Here is a 15,022-nt window from a genome sequence, read left to right as displayed (position 1 = left end):
AAGGACAGGGATTAAGGAAAGTCTAAAGGGGAACAGAGAGAAGTCCTAGAAAATAAGAGTTAATAGATGAGGCAGTGTCTATAAGCTCCAGGTATACCCAACAGATACAAAATTGATGGACTCATAACAAACTTCCTTCCCTTCTCAGGAGGAAAGGGAAGTTGAATCTGTTTATGTCTGGTCAGGTTCTTTTTCTGAGATATATTTAAATTGATCTTACATCCATTGGTTCAGTCCCAAAATGGCCATAATAGCTGAGGCTAGGCCAGGCTAAAGCTGTGGGCCCAAACAATTAGCCATCTTGTATTCTTTATTAAGCACGTTAGCAGGAAGCCTGATTTTTTTTTTGAAAGATTTATTTATTTTTCTATCGCAAGGTCAGATATACTGAGAGAAGGAGAGACAGAGAGGAAGATCTTCCGTCCGATAATTCACTCCCAAGTGAGCGCAATAGCCAAGTGCTGAGCCAATTCAAAGCCAAGAGCCCAGGACCTCTTCCAGGTCTCCAGAACAGGTGCAGGGTCCCAAGGCTTTGAGCTGTCCTCGACTGCTTCCCCAGGCCACAAGCAGGAAACTGGATGGGAAGCGGGGCTGCCAGAATTAGAACTGGCACCCATATGGGATCCCGGCACATTCAAGGCGAGGAATTAAGCCACTAGGCTACACCGCCAGGCCTAGGAGCTGGATTTTAAATGAAGCAACCAAAACAAACTGGTGCTCATATGTGATGCCAGCACTGTAGGCCGTGACTTAAGCCGTAGTGTGACAGCATCAAACCCATCTTGTTAGGCTCTGACTGGAATCCTTGCTGGTATTACAACACACTTTTGAGTTTCTTTGCTTGACTGTGAATGTGACACAGTGATAATCAAGTCATGTTTTGAATTCTGCAGCCTACATTTTAATGTAAAGATTGTTGATAGTCAAAACATCCTTCAGGTCACTCTGGAGGAATAATAGTGTGATATTGCATAGGAAAATAATTCTTGTATAACTTGAACTCCAAAAGCCCCTGAGGCAGCACGAGCAAGTCATTATGTAGCAGCCTGGGTAGATGTTGCAGCCATTTTACCTTTGAAATAACTGTCAAACTCTAGGTTAGATGCTCCTACTTGAATTCATGTTCATTCCTCTATTTATATTAAGGCTTTATGTTAAAAAAGAACTGGCCTTAGTGAGAACTGACAGATTTAGGGGCAGTAAGTTAGATTTGTACTGTGGGGAGAGATGGAGTTCTAAATCGGTGGGTAGAGTAAATACACAAATTACATGATTGTTGCAGTAGTCATAGTCTTACAGTGAATATTTTAAAATTATAAGACATCATTAACATTTTGAGAAAATATTCAAGATCATTAACCTAATTGCACTCTTGGCATTGTAAGTTAGATTTGCCCAAAGACATTCACCAGATCTTCATACTACTTTCAGCAGAAGACTTAGATTTGATCATATAAACTCGTGGATTATCTTGGGATAAATAGTATTAGTAGGGGCAAGCGTAGTGGTACAGCAGGTTAAGTCACTACTTGGAACTGCTACATTCCGTATCAGAGCTCTGATTTGAGTGCTAGAGAGCCGCCCCGATCCAGATCCAGCTTCCTTGCTAATGCATCCTGGAAGGCAGCAAATGATACTCAAATGCTTGGGCCCCTGTCTGTTTTGTGGGAGACCCAGCTGGAGTCCAGGCTCCTGGCTTCGGGCTAATCCAGATGTAGTTGTTGCCAGCATTTGGGGAGTAAACCAGGAGATGAAAGCTCTGTGTCTTTGTCTGATAACTCTGCCTTTAAATAGATTTTTTTAAAAAATCTTAAAAAATAGAGTTAACAGTATTATGGGTTAGAGGATGTAGACACTCCACAAATGTAAGATGATACCCTCAATTCTAGAAGGCAAAACCATAGGAATGCTTGCCCAGGGGTGGATCATTTGCATTACTTCTTGGTAGGGATCTTAACTGCCTTTGCACTTGAAGGACAGTTCTGCAGCCCCAGCAGCCCCCCACTGAGGAGGTTTGTCCTGGGGCTAAAGTGGTTCACTACAGAAACTGGTGAAAGTGTTTTAAATTAGCCTGGGTTGAAATTGTTTTAGCAGATTTCTAGGTAATGATAAGTTCAGTAGGGGGTCAGTCAGCATTATGCATTCTGACTCTGCTGGACAAACCCTCAGAATCTCAGGAAGTGTACTCCACTTTGGAGCCTCCGGTGTGGAGAGAGGTGATGAATGGAGATCAGGATGTCCGGCTCACTCACTGTAGCAGCTGCTGTGCTATTAAGACCTCCGCAGACATCTCTAGGCCTTCTGTTGTCCCTGAAGCAGAGCAGGATGTAGATTAGTAATAATGTCGGCAAAGAACCAGCACAGTAGGGCATGGCAGGGGGAAGAAGGGGGAGCCATCTCAGGGCAGCTAGAGGTCAGAGATGCCGTGTCTCAGGGCTGATGCACTGCCGGATGTGACCGAGAGCAACAGCAGTCATTACCAACTCATCAAGCCTCAGAAATGCTCAGTAAAGAAGCATGGCAGAGCCAGAGCATATCTAGCTCCTTTAAACATCCTCCCAAGCCTCCCAAATGGAAGCTTAGGGAGGGAGCTGTTCAGAATGGAAAAAATTCACATGGCGATGGGAGGAGTCGGAATGCAAGCACAATTCACATGGCGATGAGAAGAGTTGGAATCCAAACACAAGATAGAATTTTTGTAATGGCTCTGTAGATCCTAGAATGAGTATGTGAATGTAGGGACCATCCTTAACCTCTGAGAAGACCACGTAAGAGGAAAAAGTCCACCTCCAGCAGTCACACTGGAGCTGAACAGCGAGGACTACTGAGAACCTAGGTCCTTTCCTTCCCCTCTAAAAGGAATTCAGAAGCGTTGGAGAACAGAAGATGACGACCTTGATGAAAAAGTGAAGATACACACAGATACACACTGCACAAACTCAGTGAGGCCTGCTTGGAGGGGAATAGCCCCATCTCCAAACTGTTTTACATTACATGGCTTGAAAAGGAGAGGCACATTGTAATAAGGTGGAAGGATAGCCATAGTTTTTCTGAAAGTATGTGGATAGTCTCAAAATCTAGGTACTGTCCCTTTTTCACTCTATATGATCTGAGTTTCCTGTCAGGGTAGCTAGCAGGTGTGCCAGTTAACATGAGAATATGTAATGAGTAAGCATATAGTGAGCTATAGGTCAACCGAGGTCAGCCTTTGCTCCCAAAACCCATTTGAGCCTGATCTAGACAAGGAGTCTATTTACCTTCAGAGCAAGAGGAGCCAAACCTATGTTCCTGTGGATATTTAGATCATATTCCAGGCAGCTATACTGCTTCTTCCAGCTCCCTGTCTCAAAATTGAGGGACGTGACTGGTTCGTTCCAAAGTAGAGGCAAGACATATTGGCTACCAGAGGGCCCCAGGGACAGGGAGCTGGGGCCTATAGTCCTTAGTGGGGCCTGTGATAGCCACAGCTTGCCTGAAAGGAGTGTGGGGTTACAGGCCAAGATTTCATCTTCCTAATGGGACCCTTTCCCAACACGTCAAAGAGGAACGTGAGAGACCCTACCTACTAAGAGAGGGTGGGGGGAGGGAGCAATTTGTGGAGTGCCTTGTTGGCGTGCCTGGGTACAGCAACAGGAGTGGTTTGTCACTGAGACACTTCTACATTCTCTACATTTGGATTTCTTAGCACTGTAGGGGGTGGAGGGTGGAACCCACAGCAACGAGTCATCTTGAGAAAGGGCAGCAGATAAAGACCAGCCTGAATGTGTCCCTTTCTACAGCTCACGCTCAGAGATTCGCCTGGGCCGCTCTGAGAGCCTCAAGGGCCGGGAAGAGATGAAACGGTCTCGAAAAGCAGAGAATGTGCCCCGCTCTCGTAGTGATGTTGACATGGATGCTGCTGCAGAAGCTACCCGACTCCACCAGTCAGCCTCCTCTTCTGCCTCCAGCCTGTCCACCAGGTTAGCAGAGCTCAGGGGCCCCACCCTATGATGTCCTAGGGACAGACCAGGATAGGGGGTTGCTGAGAATTAATTTTCTCTCCACAGGTCTCTTGAGAACCCAACCCCTCCCTTCACCCCCAAAATGGGCCGCAGGTAAGTAATGGAACAGGGTCCCTCTGTTGACTATGTCTACATCCTGTTGGTACCTGGCTGCCCCTCCCACCACCGAGCAGCTGACTAAGAATGCCGCTCTGCCTCGGGGCCCATTGGCTTTGCGTGGGTAGAGGAGGGAGAGGTAGGCCTATGTGAGAGTTTTTCTCAGTGAAGCTGAGCTACCTGTTTTTCTTCAGGAGCATTGAGTCCCCCAACTTGGGGTTCTGCACCGATGTGCTCCTTCCCCATCTCCTCGAGGATGATCTGGGCCAGCTGTCTGACCTTGAGCCAGAGCCAGATGCCCAAAACTGGCAACATACAGTGGGCAAGGACGTGGTGGCTGGGCTGACCCAGAGGGAGATTGACCGGCAGGAAGTTATCAATGGTAAGAATATATTCCTTTCACACTTGTGTGGACACAGGTCTGGGATGCCACAGACATGGAGGGTGGGAGCCAAGTAAATAGGAGCAGTAAGTAAGTAACTAATAAATAGATAGATAGATAGAAGTAGTACAAAGTCCATGGGACCTGTTTCTGTAATTCTACTTCTGTGACCTTTGGTATAATCTGAAACCAGCACTCCAGGTCCTCCAAAAAGAGGATGATATGGGGACTAGGAGAGTGACTGGAGGTACTCACTTTTGTCCCTCTGTCACAACCACCACTCAGAGTTGTTTGTGACCGAAGCTTCCCACCTGCGCACACTCCGGGTTCTGGACCTCATCTTCTACCAACGTATGAAGAAGGAGAACCTGATGCCACGGGATGAGCTGGCCCGGCTCTTTCCTAACCTGCCTGAGCTCATAGAGATTCACAGTAAGGAGCCTGTGCTCTTCCAGCACCTCCCCTGCCAGCCTTCACCTTTCTGTTCCCATTTGACCCATCTGCCAGGGCCTCCCTGGGTAGATAACCCTGTCACCCCTCCTGGTGAAAGAAAAGTTAGTGGGCAACCTAAAACCACTAAAGTTTGTCCCAAAAATCAAATGGTTTCTAGACCCTTCCATGGAACTTTTGTCAAAGGTTTTTTTTTTTGTTTTTGTTTTTTTTTCTCACCACCACAAAGGTTCTGGCAATATAGCTCAATCCCAGACATTTCTCTATTTTTTCCCCTTATCCCAGATTCTTTGTGTGAAGCGATGAAGAGGCTCCGGGAGGAGGGTCCAATCATCCGAGGGATCAGTGATCTCATGCTGTCTCGGGTACGGTCCCAGCTTTGTCACTTGGCCCGTGGAGATTAGAGGAGGTGTGGTTCTATTACCCAAGACTAGGGAATTTAGCCTGGAAAAGGGTAAGTGGGGACTGGTCCCAGGCAGAAGTGTGATGCTTGGACTGGTGTTCATTCTGTCTCCTCAGTTTGATGGAGCTGCCCGAGAGGAGCTCCAGCAGGTGGCTGCACAGTTCTGTTCCTATCAGTCCATAGCCTTGGAACTGATCAAGACCAAGCAGCGCAAGGAGAGCCGGTTCCAGCTCTTCATGCAGGTGTGTCCTTGGCCTGCCTCAGCCTTCCCTCGTCTCCATCAACTTCACCTGAACTCCCTCCCTCTGGCCGAAAACATCTTCTGTCTGTAACAGCAGTTCTTCTATCATTTGCACCTTCCCCACATAAGCTCTCCCAAAGCATCGATACTCAAGGGCTGGAGATGTTCACAGAGAGAAGTGCTGGACCAGCATTCAGAAGGCTGGTTCACCCACCTGTGTGCACTTAGATGGAGCTCAGTGGCATTGTCTATAGAATAGCAATGATAACTGCCCTCTCTTTTGACCATATCCTTTTCTTGGGTGTTGTTGCCTTGAAACCACCAGCCTTAAGTATTTATGGAAAAAGTACCTTCACTGTTGATTAAATGCCCTGAATGGGGCTAGGACACATCTGCAATTTTCACATCCACCTTGGACCTGAGCCCTCAGGCCAGCTCCTAACTATAAGCTAAAGCCTTCCTTGGTTTGTCCCCCCTCTACCCACCTAGGAGGCTGAGAGCCACCCTCAGTGCCGAAGGCTGCAGCTTAGAGACCTTATCATCTCGGAGATGCAGCGGCTCACCAAGTACCCCCTGCTGCTGGAGAATGTCATCAAGCACACAGAGGGTAGGGACCTGGGGAGGGGCTCAAGTGGGTCACAACAGACCTCCTTTCAAAGGCCTCTGGCTCTTCTCTGTGACTATAGCCCCATGGGCCTCTGTGGTCTTCAGTGTCCTCATCCTTACCTTGTTATGTGCGTCAAGTGAAAAGCAATTGTATTTAGGCTTGGAACAGTGCAAGGTGCTCGGTAGGAGAAGTCAGGGTCACTGCTAGCTTCTGTGGGTCCTCTGCACATGAGGAAAGCACAACCTGGCTCTCAGCCACTCAGCTCCTGTGATGGGCATGGTCTCACACCTTGAGCTGCGAGCGAACTTCAGTCTCTGTGCAGTACACACAAGACAGGACCATAAGTGGTGAAAGTGAGAGGAGTGGGAATCAGGCTGACTGAGGGGTTGAACTGAGGCTGTTGCTGTCACAGGGCCCTGTGCTGTCCTAGGGCCCTGTGCTGCCCTCAAGTGTGTAACCGGGTCAGAGAGGTATGAGGAACCTCAACCTGTTTTGCACAGGTTATCCAAGAGGCACCATAATCCTTGCCCTGCCCCTGTCCCTGTTGCTGTTCCTCCAGCTGTACAGCTGGTTGTGACTAACCAGTGATCCCTAAGGATTCTCAGTATTGTCTGAGCAGTGCGGTGAAACCCAAGGGTGCTCAGCAGAAGTTAACTCTACCACTTAAGGTCCTCAGCTGGACAGCGGTGGCTGTCCTCTACCTCTGCCTGCTCGTTTAAGGCAAGACAGTTACCACTTATCTGAACAGGCAGGTAGTATCTGGCCCTGAGGTGGACTTCTCAGGTAGGAACCCCTAATAGTCAACTCTGCCATATTTGTAGGTGGCACCTCTGAGCATGAGAAGCTGTGCCGGGCTCGGGACCAGTGCCGGGAGATTCTCAAGTACGTGAATGAAGCAGTCAAGCAGACAGAGAACCGGCACCGTTTAGAGGGCTATCAGAAACGCCTGGATGCCACTGCCCTGGAGAGGGCCAACAACCCTCTGGCAGCAGAATTCAAGGTAGGCAGAGGCTGCAGCAGTTAACCCTTCACACACTTCCAGGGCACCCTAAGGAGAGTCTTGGAGATATGAGACATGGAGTGTCTGTAATAGGCTAGCGCATTCTGTATTAGCACCTCATTCCCAGAAAGACAGAGGCAGATAGCCCCACTGAGAAAGGCTAGGTGTCAGCACTCGGCCTGAAGGATAGGACTTGAAGCTAACTGAAAGATGCTTGGCAGAGAACAAAACTGGAAGGATGGGCCAGAAAATCAGTCTTGGGGAGGTCTGTGATGGAATGCCTGGGAGACCCAAGTCAGAGTCGCTGATATATTCCCAGCATAGTACAGGACACAGGACTTCCTCACTGCCTTTCTACTTTGTATCCCCCACCAATGTGGAAGGCCCAAGCTCTTATTCAAAGCCGATTCCAGCACCTTAGCACAATGTCTAGTGTAGGCAGTTCTCAAATGTTTGTTGAGTGAATGAGTGATGGTCTCTATTTAACAGAGCCTGGACCTTACAACCAGGAAGATGATTCATGAGGGACCTCTGACCTGGAGGATCAGCAAGGACAAGACCTTGGGTATGTATCCAGGGCTGTTAATGGGACAGGGTCTATGGAGGATGGGACCCAGATTCTTCCTTGAGCCTTGGGCCCTGATACTGTAATGAGATAAACAGTAAAGTGTCCAGAGAGAAAAGAGTTGGGTCACTAGGCTCTGGGGACAGGCCTCAGACAGCTGGTGCTCCCCACTGTACTGATGAGTGCTGAGTGGACAGCAGGGCCTGCCTACCACCACCCTCCAGACCTGCATGTGCTGCTCCTGGAGGACCTGCTGGTGCTGCTGCAGAAACAGGACGAAAAGCTGCTGCTGAAGTGCCACAGCAAGACTGCCGTGGGCTCCACGGATAGCAAACAGACTTTCAGCCCCGTGCTCAAGCTCAATGCCGTACTCATCCGCTCCGTGGCCACAGGTACCCTAGGTCTTTGGGTGTTCGTTCGGTTACTGTAACTTGTATCCATTGAGCATGGTTATGGAAACCAGCCTGGGGCCTTTTAGGACCCATGTCCACTTGGCTTCATTTCCCCCTGTCCTGACCCAGTCAAAACAAGAGGATGTCGTCTGAGATCCAGTGGAATGAGAGGAAAGTAGAGGAGGGATCAAGATGAAGATAGACAACCTGGAGTTGGGAAGGTAGTTTGTCGTCATCCCTCAAGGATAGTGCTGGCTTGGACAGTAGGTGGAAACACCCAGGAAGGCTAAGGATGTTGCAGGATTAGGCAGCAGTAGCAAGACAAGCCCTCTTGCTGTGAGTTTCCTGGGCAGAGCTTGGATATGAAGGGCTGCAGCACCCACAGTCCAGACTAAGTACAGCAGGCATAGGTGCTTCAGGGAAAGATAAGGGGGTCAGAAAGTGTGGTGGTTGGGAAAAACATTTTTACTAACCTGTACCACATGCATGTCAGCCATCACCATTTTTTGTTTTTTTGTTTTGTTTTGTTTTTCGTTTGGTTGGTTGGTTTTGTTTGGGGATTTTGTTTTATTTTGTTTTTTAACATTTATTTGTGGGCCTGGTTCTGTGTGTGGTCTGGCAAAGTAGCAGAGGATGGCCCAAAGCCTTGGGACCTTGCACCTGTGTGGGAGATTTGGGAGAAGCTCCTGGCTCCTGGCTCCTGGCTCCTGGCTTCGGATCGACTCAGCTCAAGTTGTTAGAACCGTTTGGCAGGGGTGAACAGGAGGATGGAAGATCTTCCTCTCTGTCTCTCCTCCTCTCTGTATATCTGACTTTCCAATATTTTATTTTAGTTTCCAATATTTATTTTTATTGGAAAGTCAGATATACAGAGATTAGGAGAGACAGAGAGGAAGATCTTCCATCTGATGATTCACTCTCCAAGTGGCCACAATGGCCAGAGCTTCTTCCAGGTCTCCCACACAGATGCAGGCTCCCAAGGCTTTGGGCTGTTCTCCACTGCTTTCCCAGGCCACAGGCAGGGAAGGGAGCTAGATGGGAAGTGGAGCCACCAGAATTAAACCAATGCCCATATGGAATCCCAGTGTGTGCACGGCGAGGAGTTTAGCCCCACTAGGTTGCTACACCAGGCCCAAATCTTTTTTTTTTTTTTTTTTTCTTTAATGTAGTTTACAAAGAGGGAGGGAGGGAAGAATGGAGAGAGAAAGAGAATCTTCTATCGACTTGTTCATTCTCCAAATGACCCAGTGATCTTTATTGGGGCAGTCCAAATCCATGTACCATCTCCCATGGGTGACAGAGCCCAAGGACTTGGTCATCTTTTGCTACTTTCCCAAGTGCATTAGCAGAAAGTTGGATTGGAAATGGAGCCGTCAGAACTTAAACCAGTACCTACATGGGATGCTGGCATTCTAAGTAACAGCTTTACCCAGGGCACACAACACTGGCCCCCAGACATCATTGTTATTAGGGCAAAGGGTGATGGGGGGCCTGTGACGAGTGATGTTAGTAGTCCCAGGATTGCTTCTGTCCCTTCTGCAGCGGGTCCCTGGTAGTTCTGAAGACTCAGGTCTGTCTCATTCAGTACTTTTCATCTGTGCTGAGGGTCAGAGCTTCAGATCCACACTCTGTGCTCGGCCCAGACTGCAGTCACACATACCATCTTCAGTTCAGACTTTCTGTCTTCCTTTCCCCTCATAGATAAACGAGCTTTCTTCATCATCTGTACCTCTGAGCTGGGGCCACCCCAAATCTATGAGCTGGTTGCATTGACGTCATCAGACAAGAACACGTGAGAACAGAGGGGTCCTGTATAACTGCTGTTCCCTTGGGACCAGGGTGGTGTGTATGAAAATGATGTGTAGTGAGACTCGGGCTGGGCCCCACAGTAGTCCCTGACAGGTGACCAGGAAGGGAGACGGAGACAGGACAAGCATGAAGAAGCCATGAAGGGATCACCATCCCAACCCTTCGACCAGGCCTGTTCCAAAGAGAGTGAGCCCCCGAAGACTAGCAGCCACCACCACTGCTGCTTTCCCTTCTGCCCACTCCCGTCCCCACCAAACCTGTTACATCTACCCGTGCTTCTCAGACCTTTGCCTCCAAGGCCCCTCCTCCCTACCTGCATGTTCCCTGACAGCAGCGATATGGCTCAATGAAGGAAAGTAAGTCAAGTCAGACAATGTCTCACCCTCAGGGTCTTCGTCTGTGGAATGTGGAAAATGCTACCTCTTAGGGAAGTATTTGGAGAGAGAAGACATATAGAGGGCTTAGCACAGGGCATAACAGAAGGTTGGTGTTCAGTCATGGTCGCCACAAGCCATGTAACCCCAAGGGAGAAGCTAGTGAAACTAGGAGGGAAGGGGGGAATCTGCAGCGAGGTCTTTGGGCCGGGTGGAGAAGCCTTAAAGCTCTAGAGCGGCAGGTCTGCAGGGAAAGAAGTCTGTGTTTGCTCTCATTCTCACCACCAACTCTCTCTTCTTGCTGAGCAACAGGTGGATGGAGCTCTTAGAAGAGGCTGTGCAACACGCAACCAGGCACCCTGGAGCTGCTCCAGCACCCACCCGTGCCCCAGTCCCAGGTCCCCAGGAACAAGCCCACCAGGATCCCACACCCAGCAGGTGCAATACTTACTCCTTCAGCCCCTGTGTGTGGCCTGCACCCCAAGCCTCCTATTTCTGGCTTCTAAGCCGTGGACCCCAGGATAGGCAGCCTCCATGGAAAATGCTGGTGGGGAATTGGACAGCTCCAGACTCCAGCAGATGGAGTCAAGACACTTCTCTGTCTTCTGTCCCTGTGTACTGTCTCCCCACAGCCTTCCACTTGGCTGGCACAAAGACTGCACCTGTACTGGAGCAGGGGGTGTAAGAAAGGGACTAGAGAAGCTAAGTCAAGGGTCTCTCTTCTCCAGGTTGCCAGCCAGATCAGGCAGGATATAAGGGCTGACACTCCCTTTTCCTGAACCCTACTCCTTCATTGTCCATTTTGGTGGGGAACCCAGGATAGAATTTTATGACATTGTCTCACATTTGGTTACTCCCTCAGGTTAGACCTGGATGACTCCGAAGTGTTCCACAGTGAAACAGAGACAGAGGAGCCACTGGGAGGTAAGTCCCCTGAAATGTATGGGAGGAAAAAGATCCATCAGGCCCAGAGTGAAAAAGATTAGAGAATAAAATGGGGATAGGGTAGAAAGAACCCGGCAGCAGAACAGGCTTCGGAGTGTGCCCTCGCTCACTTGTCTGCATGGCAGGATTGACAGTGAAGGAAGAGAAGCGCCATTCAGCTGAGGCCAGGGGTTATGGTGGGGGATGGGGATGCAGAGACTTTGAGAACAGCAAGCACAGGGGATGGAGGAGCTCAGGGTTTCAGGCACAGTTACTGGGCTGGAATGGAGAGCTGGTCCTCAAACACGATTCTCATTGGAAATTTTTATGTAAAAGTCACTCAAGGATCCCAGGCTTCTGACTGCATCTCTATTCTGTTTACTTTCTACTTCCTGGCTATACACCCCTTCCAGATTTTGTTCCAGTGTCCCATTTTCAGCACTGCCTTCTCTGATCATGCCACCTGATACTTGTGCCTTATTCTGTTTCCCACAGCACTGACCACTTATTTACAGGCAACACTGTTTACTCATTTGTTGCCTCTCTCTGTCCCTGCAGTCAAGTTAAAGCCCCACAAGGATACAGATCTTCATATTGTTTACTGATGTGTACAAAGATCCTGGGCCAGTGTCTGGCCACTGGGTGCTCAGGAAGCATTTGCAGAATGACTCAGCCCCTTGGATCCAAAGCCAGCCTCCTCCCATACATGTGTCTGATTCTCTCCTCATCCCTAGCAGGCTCTGGGCCCCAGAAGAGAGACCAAGGGAGGCAGCCAGTACTGCCAGGGGATCCAGAGCAGGAGGACCATGGAGAGGAGGAAGAGCTGGGTTCCCTGCCTGATCCTTCTGCGCCCCTGGATGGAGAGAACAGTGCTATTAGGACAAGGGCCCCAATCCACCTGGCCCTGCCAGGCCCTCTGTTTATGGAAGGACTTGCTGATTCAGCCCTGGAAGATGGTGAGTAGCTCAAGGTCTGCCATCAGCCTCTGGTCCTCAGTAGTGTGGCCAGTATGAGCGGGCAGACACCTTCCACCCTCCACCTGCTGAAGGCTCTCTGCATGTGCTTGAGGTCAGGTGGATGTAGAAATATGGCAGTCAAGGGGCCTTGGACTTCAAGCCCTACCCTATGACTCAAGGCAGGTTGAGCACTTGGGGCAAGGATAGAGTACCAGTGCTTTACCCCTACTGTGCCCTGCCCCTGCTGGCATAGCATGCAGGCCCATGCAGGGGAAGCCATCCACCTCTTCCTTTTTCCTCCTCCAGTGGAGAACCTACGGCACCTGATCCTATGGAGCCTGCTGCCAGGTCACACTTCAGAGACACAGGCTGCTGGCGAGCCAGAGGATGACCTGACCCCCACACCTTCTGTCATCAGTATCACCTCTCATCCCTGGGACCCAGGCTCCCCTGGGCGAGCTCCCACTGCAGGTGAAGGGGACAGCACTCAGCTCCCAGGGCCAGAGTGCAGCCAGCCAGAGCAGGAAGACATGGCTCTCTGCTCTCTGGAGCACCTGCCCCCACGGACCAGAAACTCTGGGATCTGGGAGTCTCCTGAGCTGGACAGGAATCTAACAGCAGAGACTTCAAGAACAGAAGGCATGGGCAATTACAAAGTTGTGAGAAAAGGTAAAATAATTGGGTGTGTTCTCTGGGGAGACAGAGCATTTTGCAAGGGTTAAGGCAAACCGTTCCTCCCCATCTTGACCTGAGGACCGTGAGCAGAGCTCACGTGCAGTACAGGAGGAGAGGTGCTGCTATATGAGGGCTTTGGAGTCAGTCGAGGTTCAGCACCAAGGTTGACCACACCTATACCGAGGGTATTTGCATGGAACATGCGATAAGATGGGGTATTTGGGTGCCGAAAGATTGTGGAATCCATGCATAGTTGTTGTTTTTTTTTCCCCTGACATGCATTTTACATTAACTTTTTGAAGAGCTCACATATGCATGTGGATTTCAAACTTTTGGTACCAAAATTAACTCAACTTTTCATTTCATTTTGCATGAGCTTTTTTTACCGTTGTATCTGTGACCTTAGATAGCCTTCTAAATCTTTCCTGACCTTTGTTCCATGATAGATGAGGACATTTCCTAATGCCTGTTAGGAAGAGGCTGCCCATGAGAGCTTCTGGCAGTGATCTGGAGCCTTCCAGTCCTGAGTCCAGGATGTGGCTCAGTTCAGGCATTCATACATACCCGAGAGGGAGGGCAGCCACTTGCAGCCAGGTCACTCCAGAGAGCAGCTTGAGTGGACCAGAAGGCCGCTAGGACGAAGGGTCTACTGGACAAGGCTGGGAGCCTGCTGGAGAGAGAGGAGTGAGGCCAAGTGAGCACATACCAGTGCAGGGTGGGGGCTATCATGGACAGCTTGGAGAGCACCATAGTGGAGATACTCTCAGGAAAGCTAAGAACAGGCTTGTGTGGGCTGTCCCAGGCAGCAAGACCCTAGGAAGAGTAAACTGGCCATAAGGGAAGGCTAGCAAAGGCGTATAGCAAGGTAGATGGAACAAAGCCTGGACCTCTCCTCAGGGGTGGATGGGATCCATGTTAGCGCTCTGCCCCACCTCCCTTTCCAGTAACATTTCCTCCACCTGCCCAAGGTCTGCCTTCTCCACTGGGTTTCTGGGAACTGACCTTCCTTCTGTCTCGTGGTGAACTGGTGCAATGTTCTCTGCAGCTCCCTAGGATGTGATCATGTATGACCTTGTGTTTACTTTGTTCCTCCCTTTTTCCTTCTTTCCTCCCCCATCCCCTCTCCCTTCTCTCTCCTCTCCCACTCCCGTCCCTTTCCCTGTCTTTCCGACTCTCCTCTCCCTGGTGGTGGTGGTGCAGCCGAGGTGGCAGGCAGCAAGGGTGTCCCTGCACTACCAGAGAGTGGCCAGTCAGAGCCTGGGCCACCAGAAGTGGAAAGCGGAACAAAGGCTACGGGTAATAACCTTCTCCTGGGAGCCAAAGGCAGATGAGGGTCAGAGCACAAGATCTGGGGCAGAGTTGGGTCTCAAGCGTCAGACTCCTGGCTGCAGTCATGGGCACACACTCCCACATCCTCCCTGGACTGCCTGGGATGGGTGAGGAGTGGGAAGTGGGCCTGAAGGTAAGCTCCTGCTTTAAGAAATCACTTATAGGAGCTGTACAGGACCATCTTCTGGGCCATAAGTTAAGCCTCCTGTGTTTAGTTTTGAGACGGGGTGAAAGTCTGGCGCAGGGACTGATGTCCTTTGCCTGACACTCTGAGTTCCCAATACCCCCACCCCAGCCCCTGCCTGTGTCACTGTGGAGTAGGCATCAGTGGCCTCCCAAATTTCTTAGTGCTTACTGCCCTGTCAGGACCCACCACGATCTTCCTCAACTGTCTCTGACCCCCTGTGATGGGTCAAGGGACGATGACACAGGTGACAATGGGAACAGGGATGACGTTGGAGGTCATCAGGAGAGCTTGAGGTGAGGCAGGTAACAGGCTGCTGCCTGCTTCTCTTCAGAAGAGCTGAAGCCAGCCTGCTAGCATCTCTGCCCTTCATTCAAGGAGCGTGAAGCAACCCTGTGTCTCTGCAGGAAACACTGCACCTACCACTTCTCCCTTCACTTCCACCACTCAGCATCTTGTCTGGCAAAATGGCCATTTTTTAAAAAGAAATTTTTTTAAGATTTATTTATTTTTATTACAAAGTCAGATATACAGAGAAGAGAAGAGACAGAAAGGAAGATCTTCCATCCAATGATTCACTCCCCAAGTGACCACAACGACCGATGCTATGCCGATCCGAAGCCGGGAACCAGGA

At 49.9% G+C, this 15,022-nt stretch overlaps 1 protein-coding gene across 1 annotated transcript in view; it reads left to right on the top strand.

Annotated features, from left to right (window-relative positions):
• Positions 1-15,022, top strand: part of ARHGEF11 (Rho guanine nucleotide exchange factor 11) — a 129,623-nt gene that overhangs the window by 111,968 nt on the left and 2,633 nt on the right. The window contains exons 23-38 of the mRNA XM_040988529.1: positions 3,780-3,959; positions 4,047-4,094; positions 4,292-4,479; positions 4,765-4,911; positions 5,215-5,294; positions 5,449-5,574; positions 6,063-6,180; positions 7,002-7,180; positions 7,670-7,745; positions 7,970-8,137; positions 9,839-9,929; positions 10,633-10,758; positions 11,183-11,244; positions 11,982-12,200; positions 12,507-12,869; positions 14,076-14,171. Coding sequence (XP_040844463.1) covers positions 3,780-3,959; positions 4,047-4,094; positions 4,292-4,479; positions 4,765-4,911; positions 5,215-5,294; positions 5,449-5,574; positions 6,063-6,180; positions 7,002-7,180; positions 7,670-7,745; positions 7,970-8,137; positions 9,839-9,929; positions 10,633-10,758; positions 11,183-11,244; positions 11,982-12,200; positions 12,507-12,869; positions 14,076-14,171 — 2,267 coding nt within the window. The remainder of the gene's footprint in view (positions 1-3,779; positions 3,960-4,046; positions 4,095-4,291; positions 4,480-4,764; positions 4,912-5,214; positions 5,295-5,448; positions 5,575-6,062; positions 6,181-7,001; positions 7,181-7,669; positions 7,746-7,969; positions 8,138-9,838; positions 9,930-10,632; positions 10,759-11,182; positions 11,245-11,981; positions 12,201-12,506; positions 12,870-14,075; positions 14,172-15,022) is intronic.

This window comes from Ochotona curzoniae, unplaced genomic scaffold, assembly GCF_017591425.1.
Source record: "Ochotona curzoniae isolate NIBS_2020 unplaced genomic scaffold, NIBS_Ocur_1.0 contig_4909, whole genome shotgun sequence".
In the NCBI taxonomy this organism is placed as follows: domain Eukaryota; kingdom Metazoa; phylum Chordata; class Mammalia; order Lagomorpha; family Ochotonidae; genus Ochotona; species Ochotona curzoniae.
The sequence above is the reverse complement of the archived record's forward strand: the minus strand, read 5'-3'. Positions and strand labels throughout refer to the sequence as shown.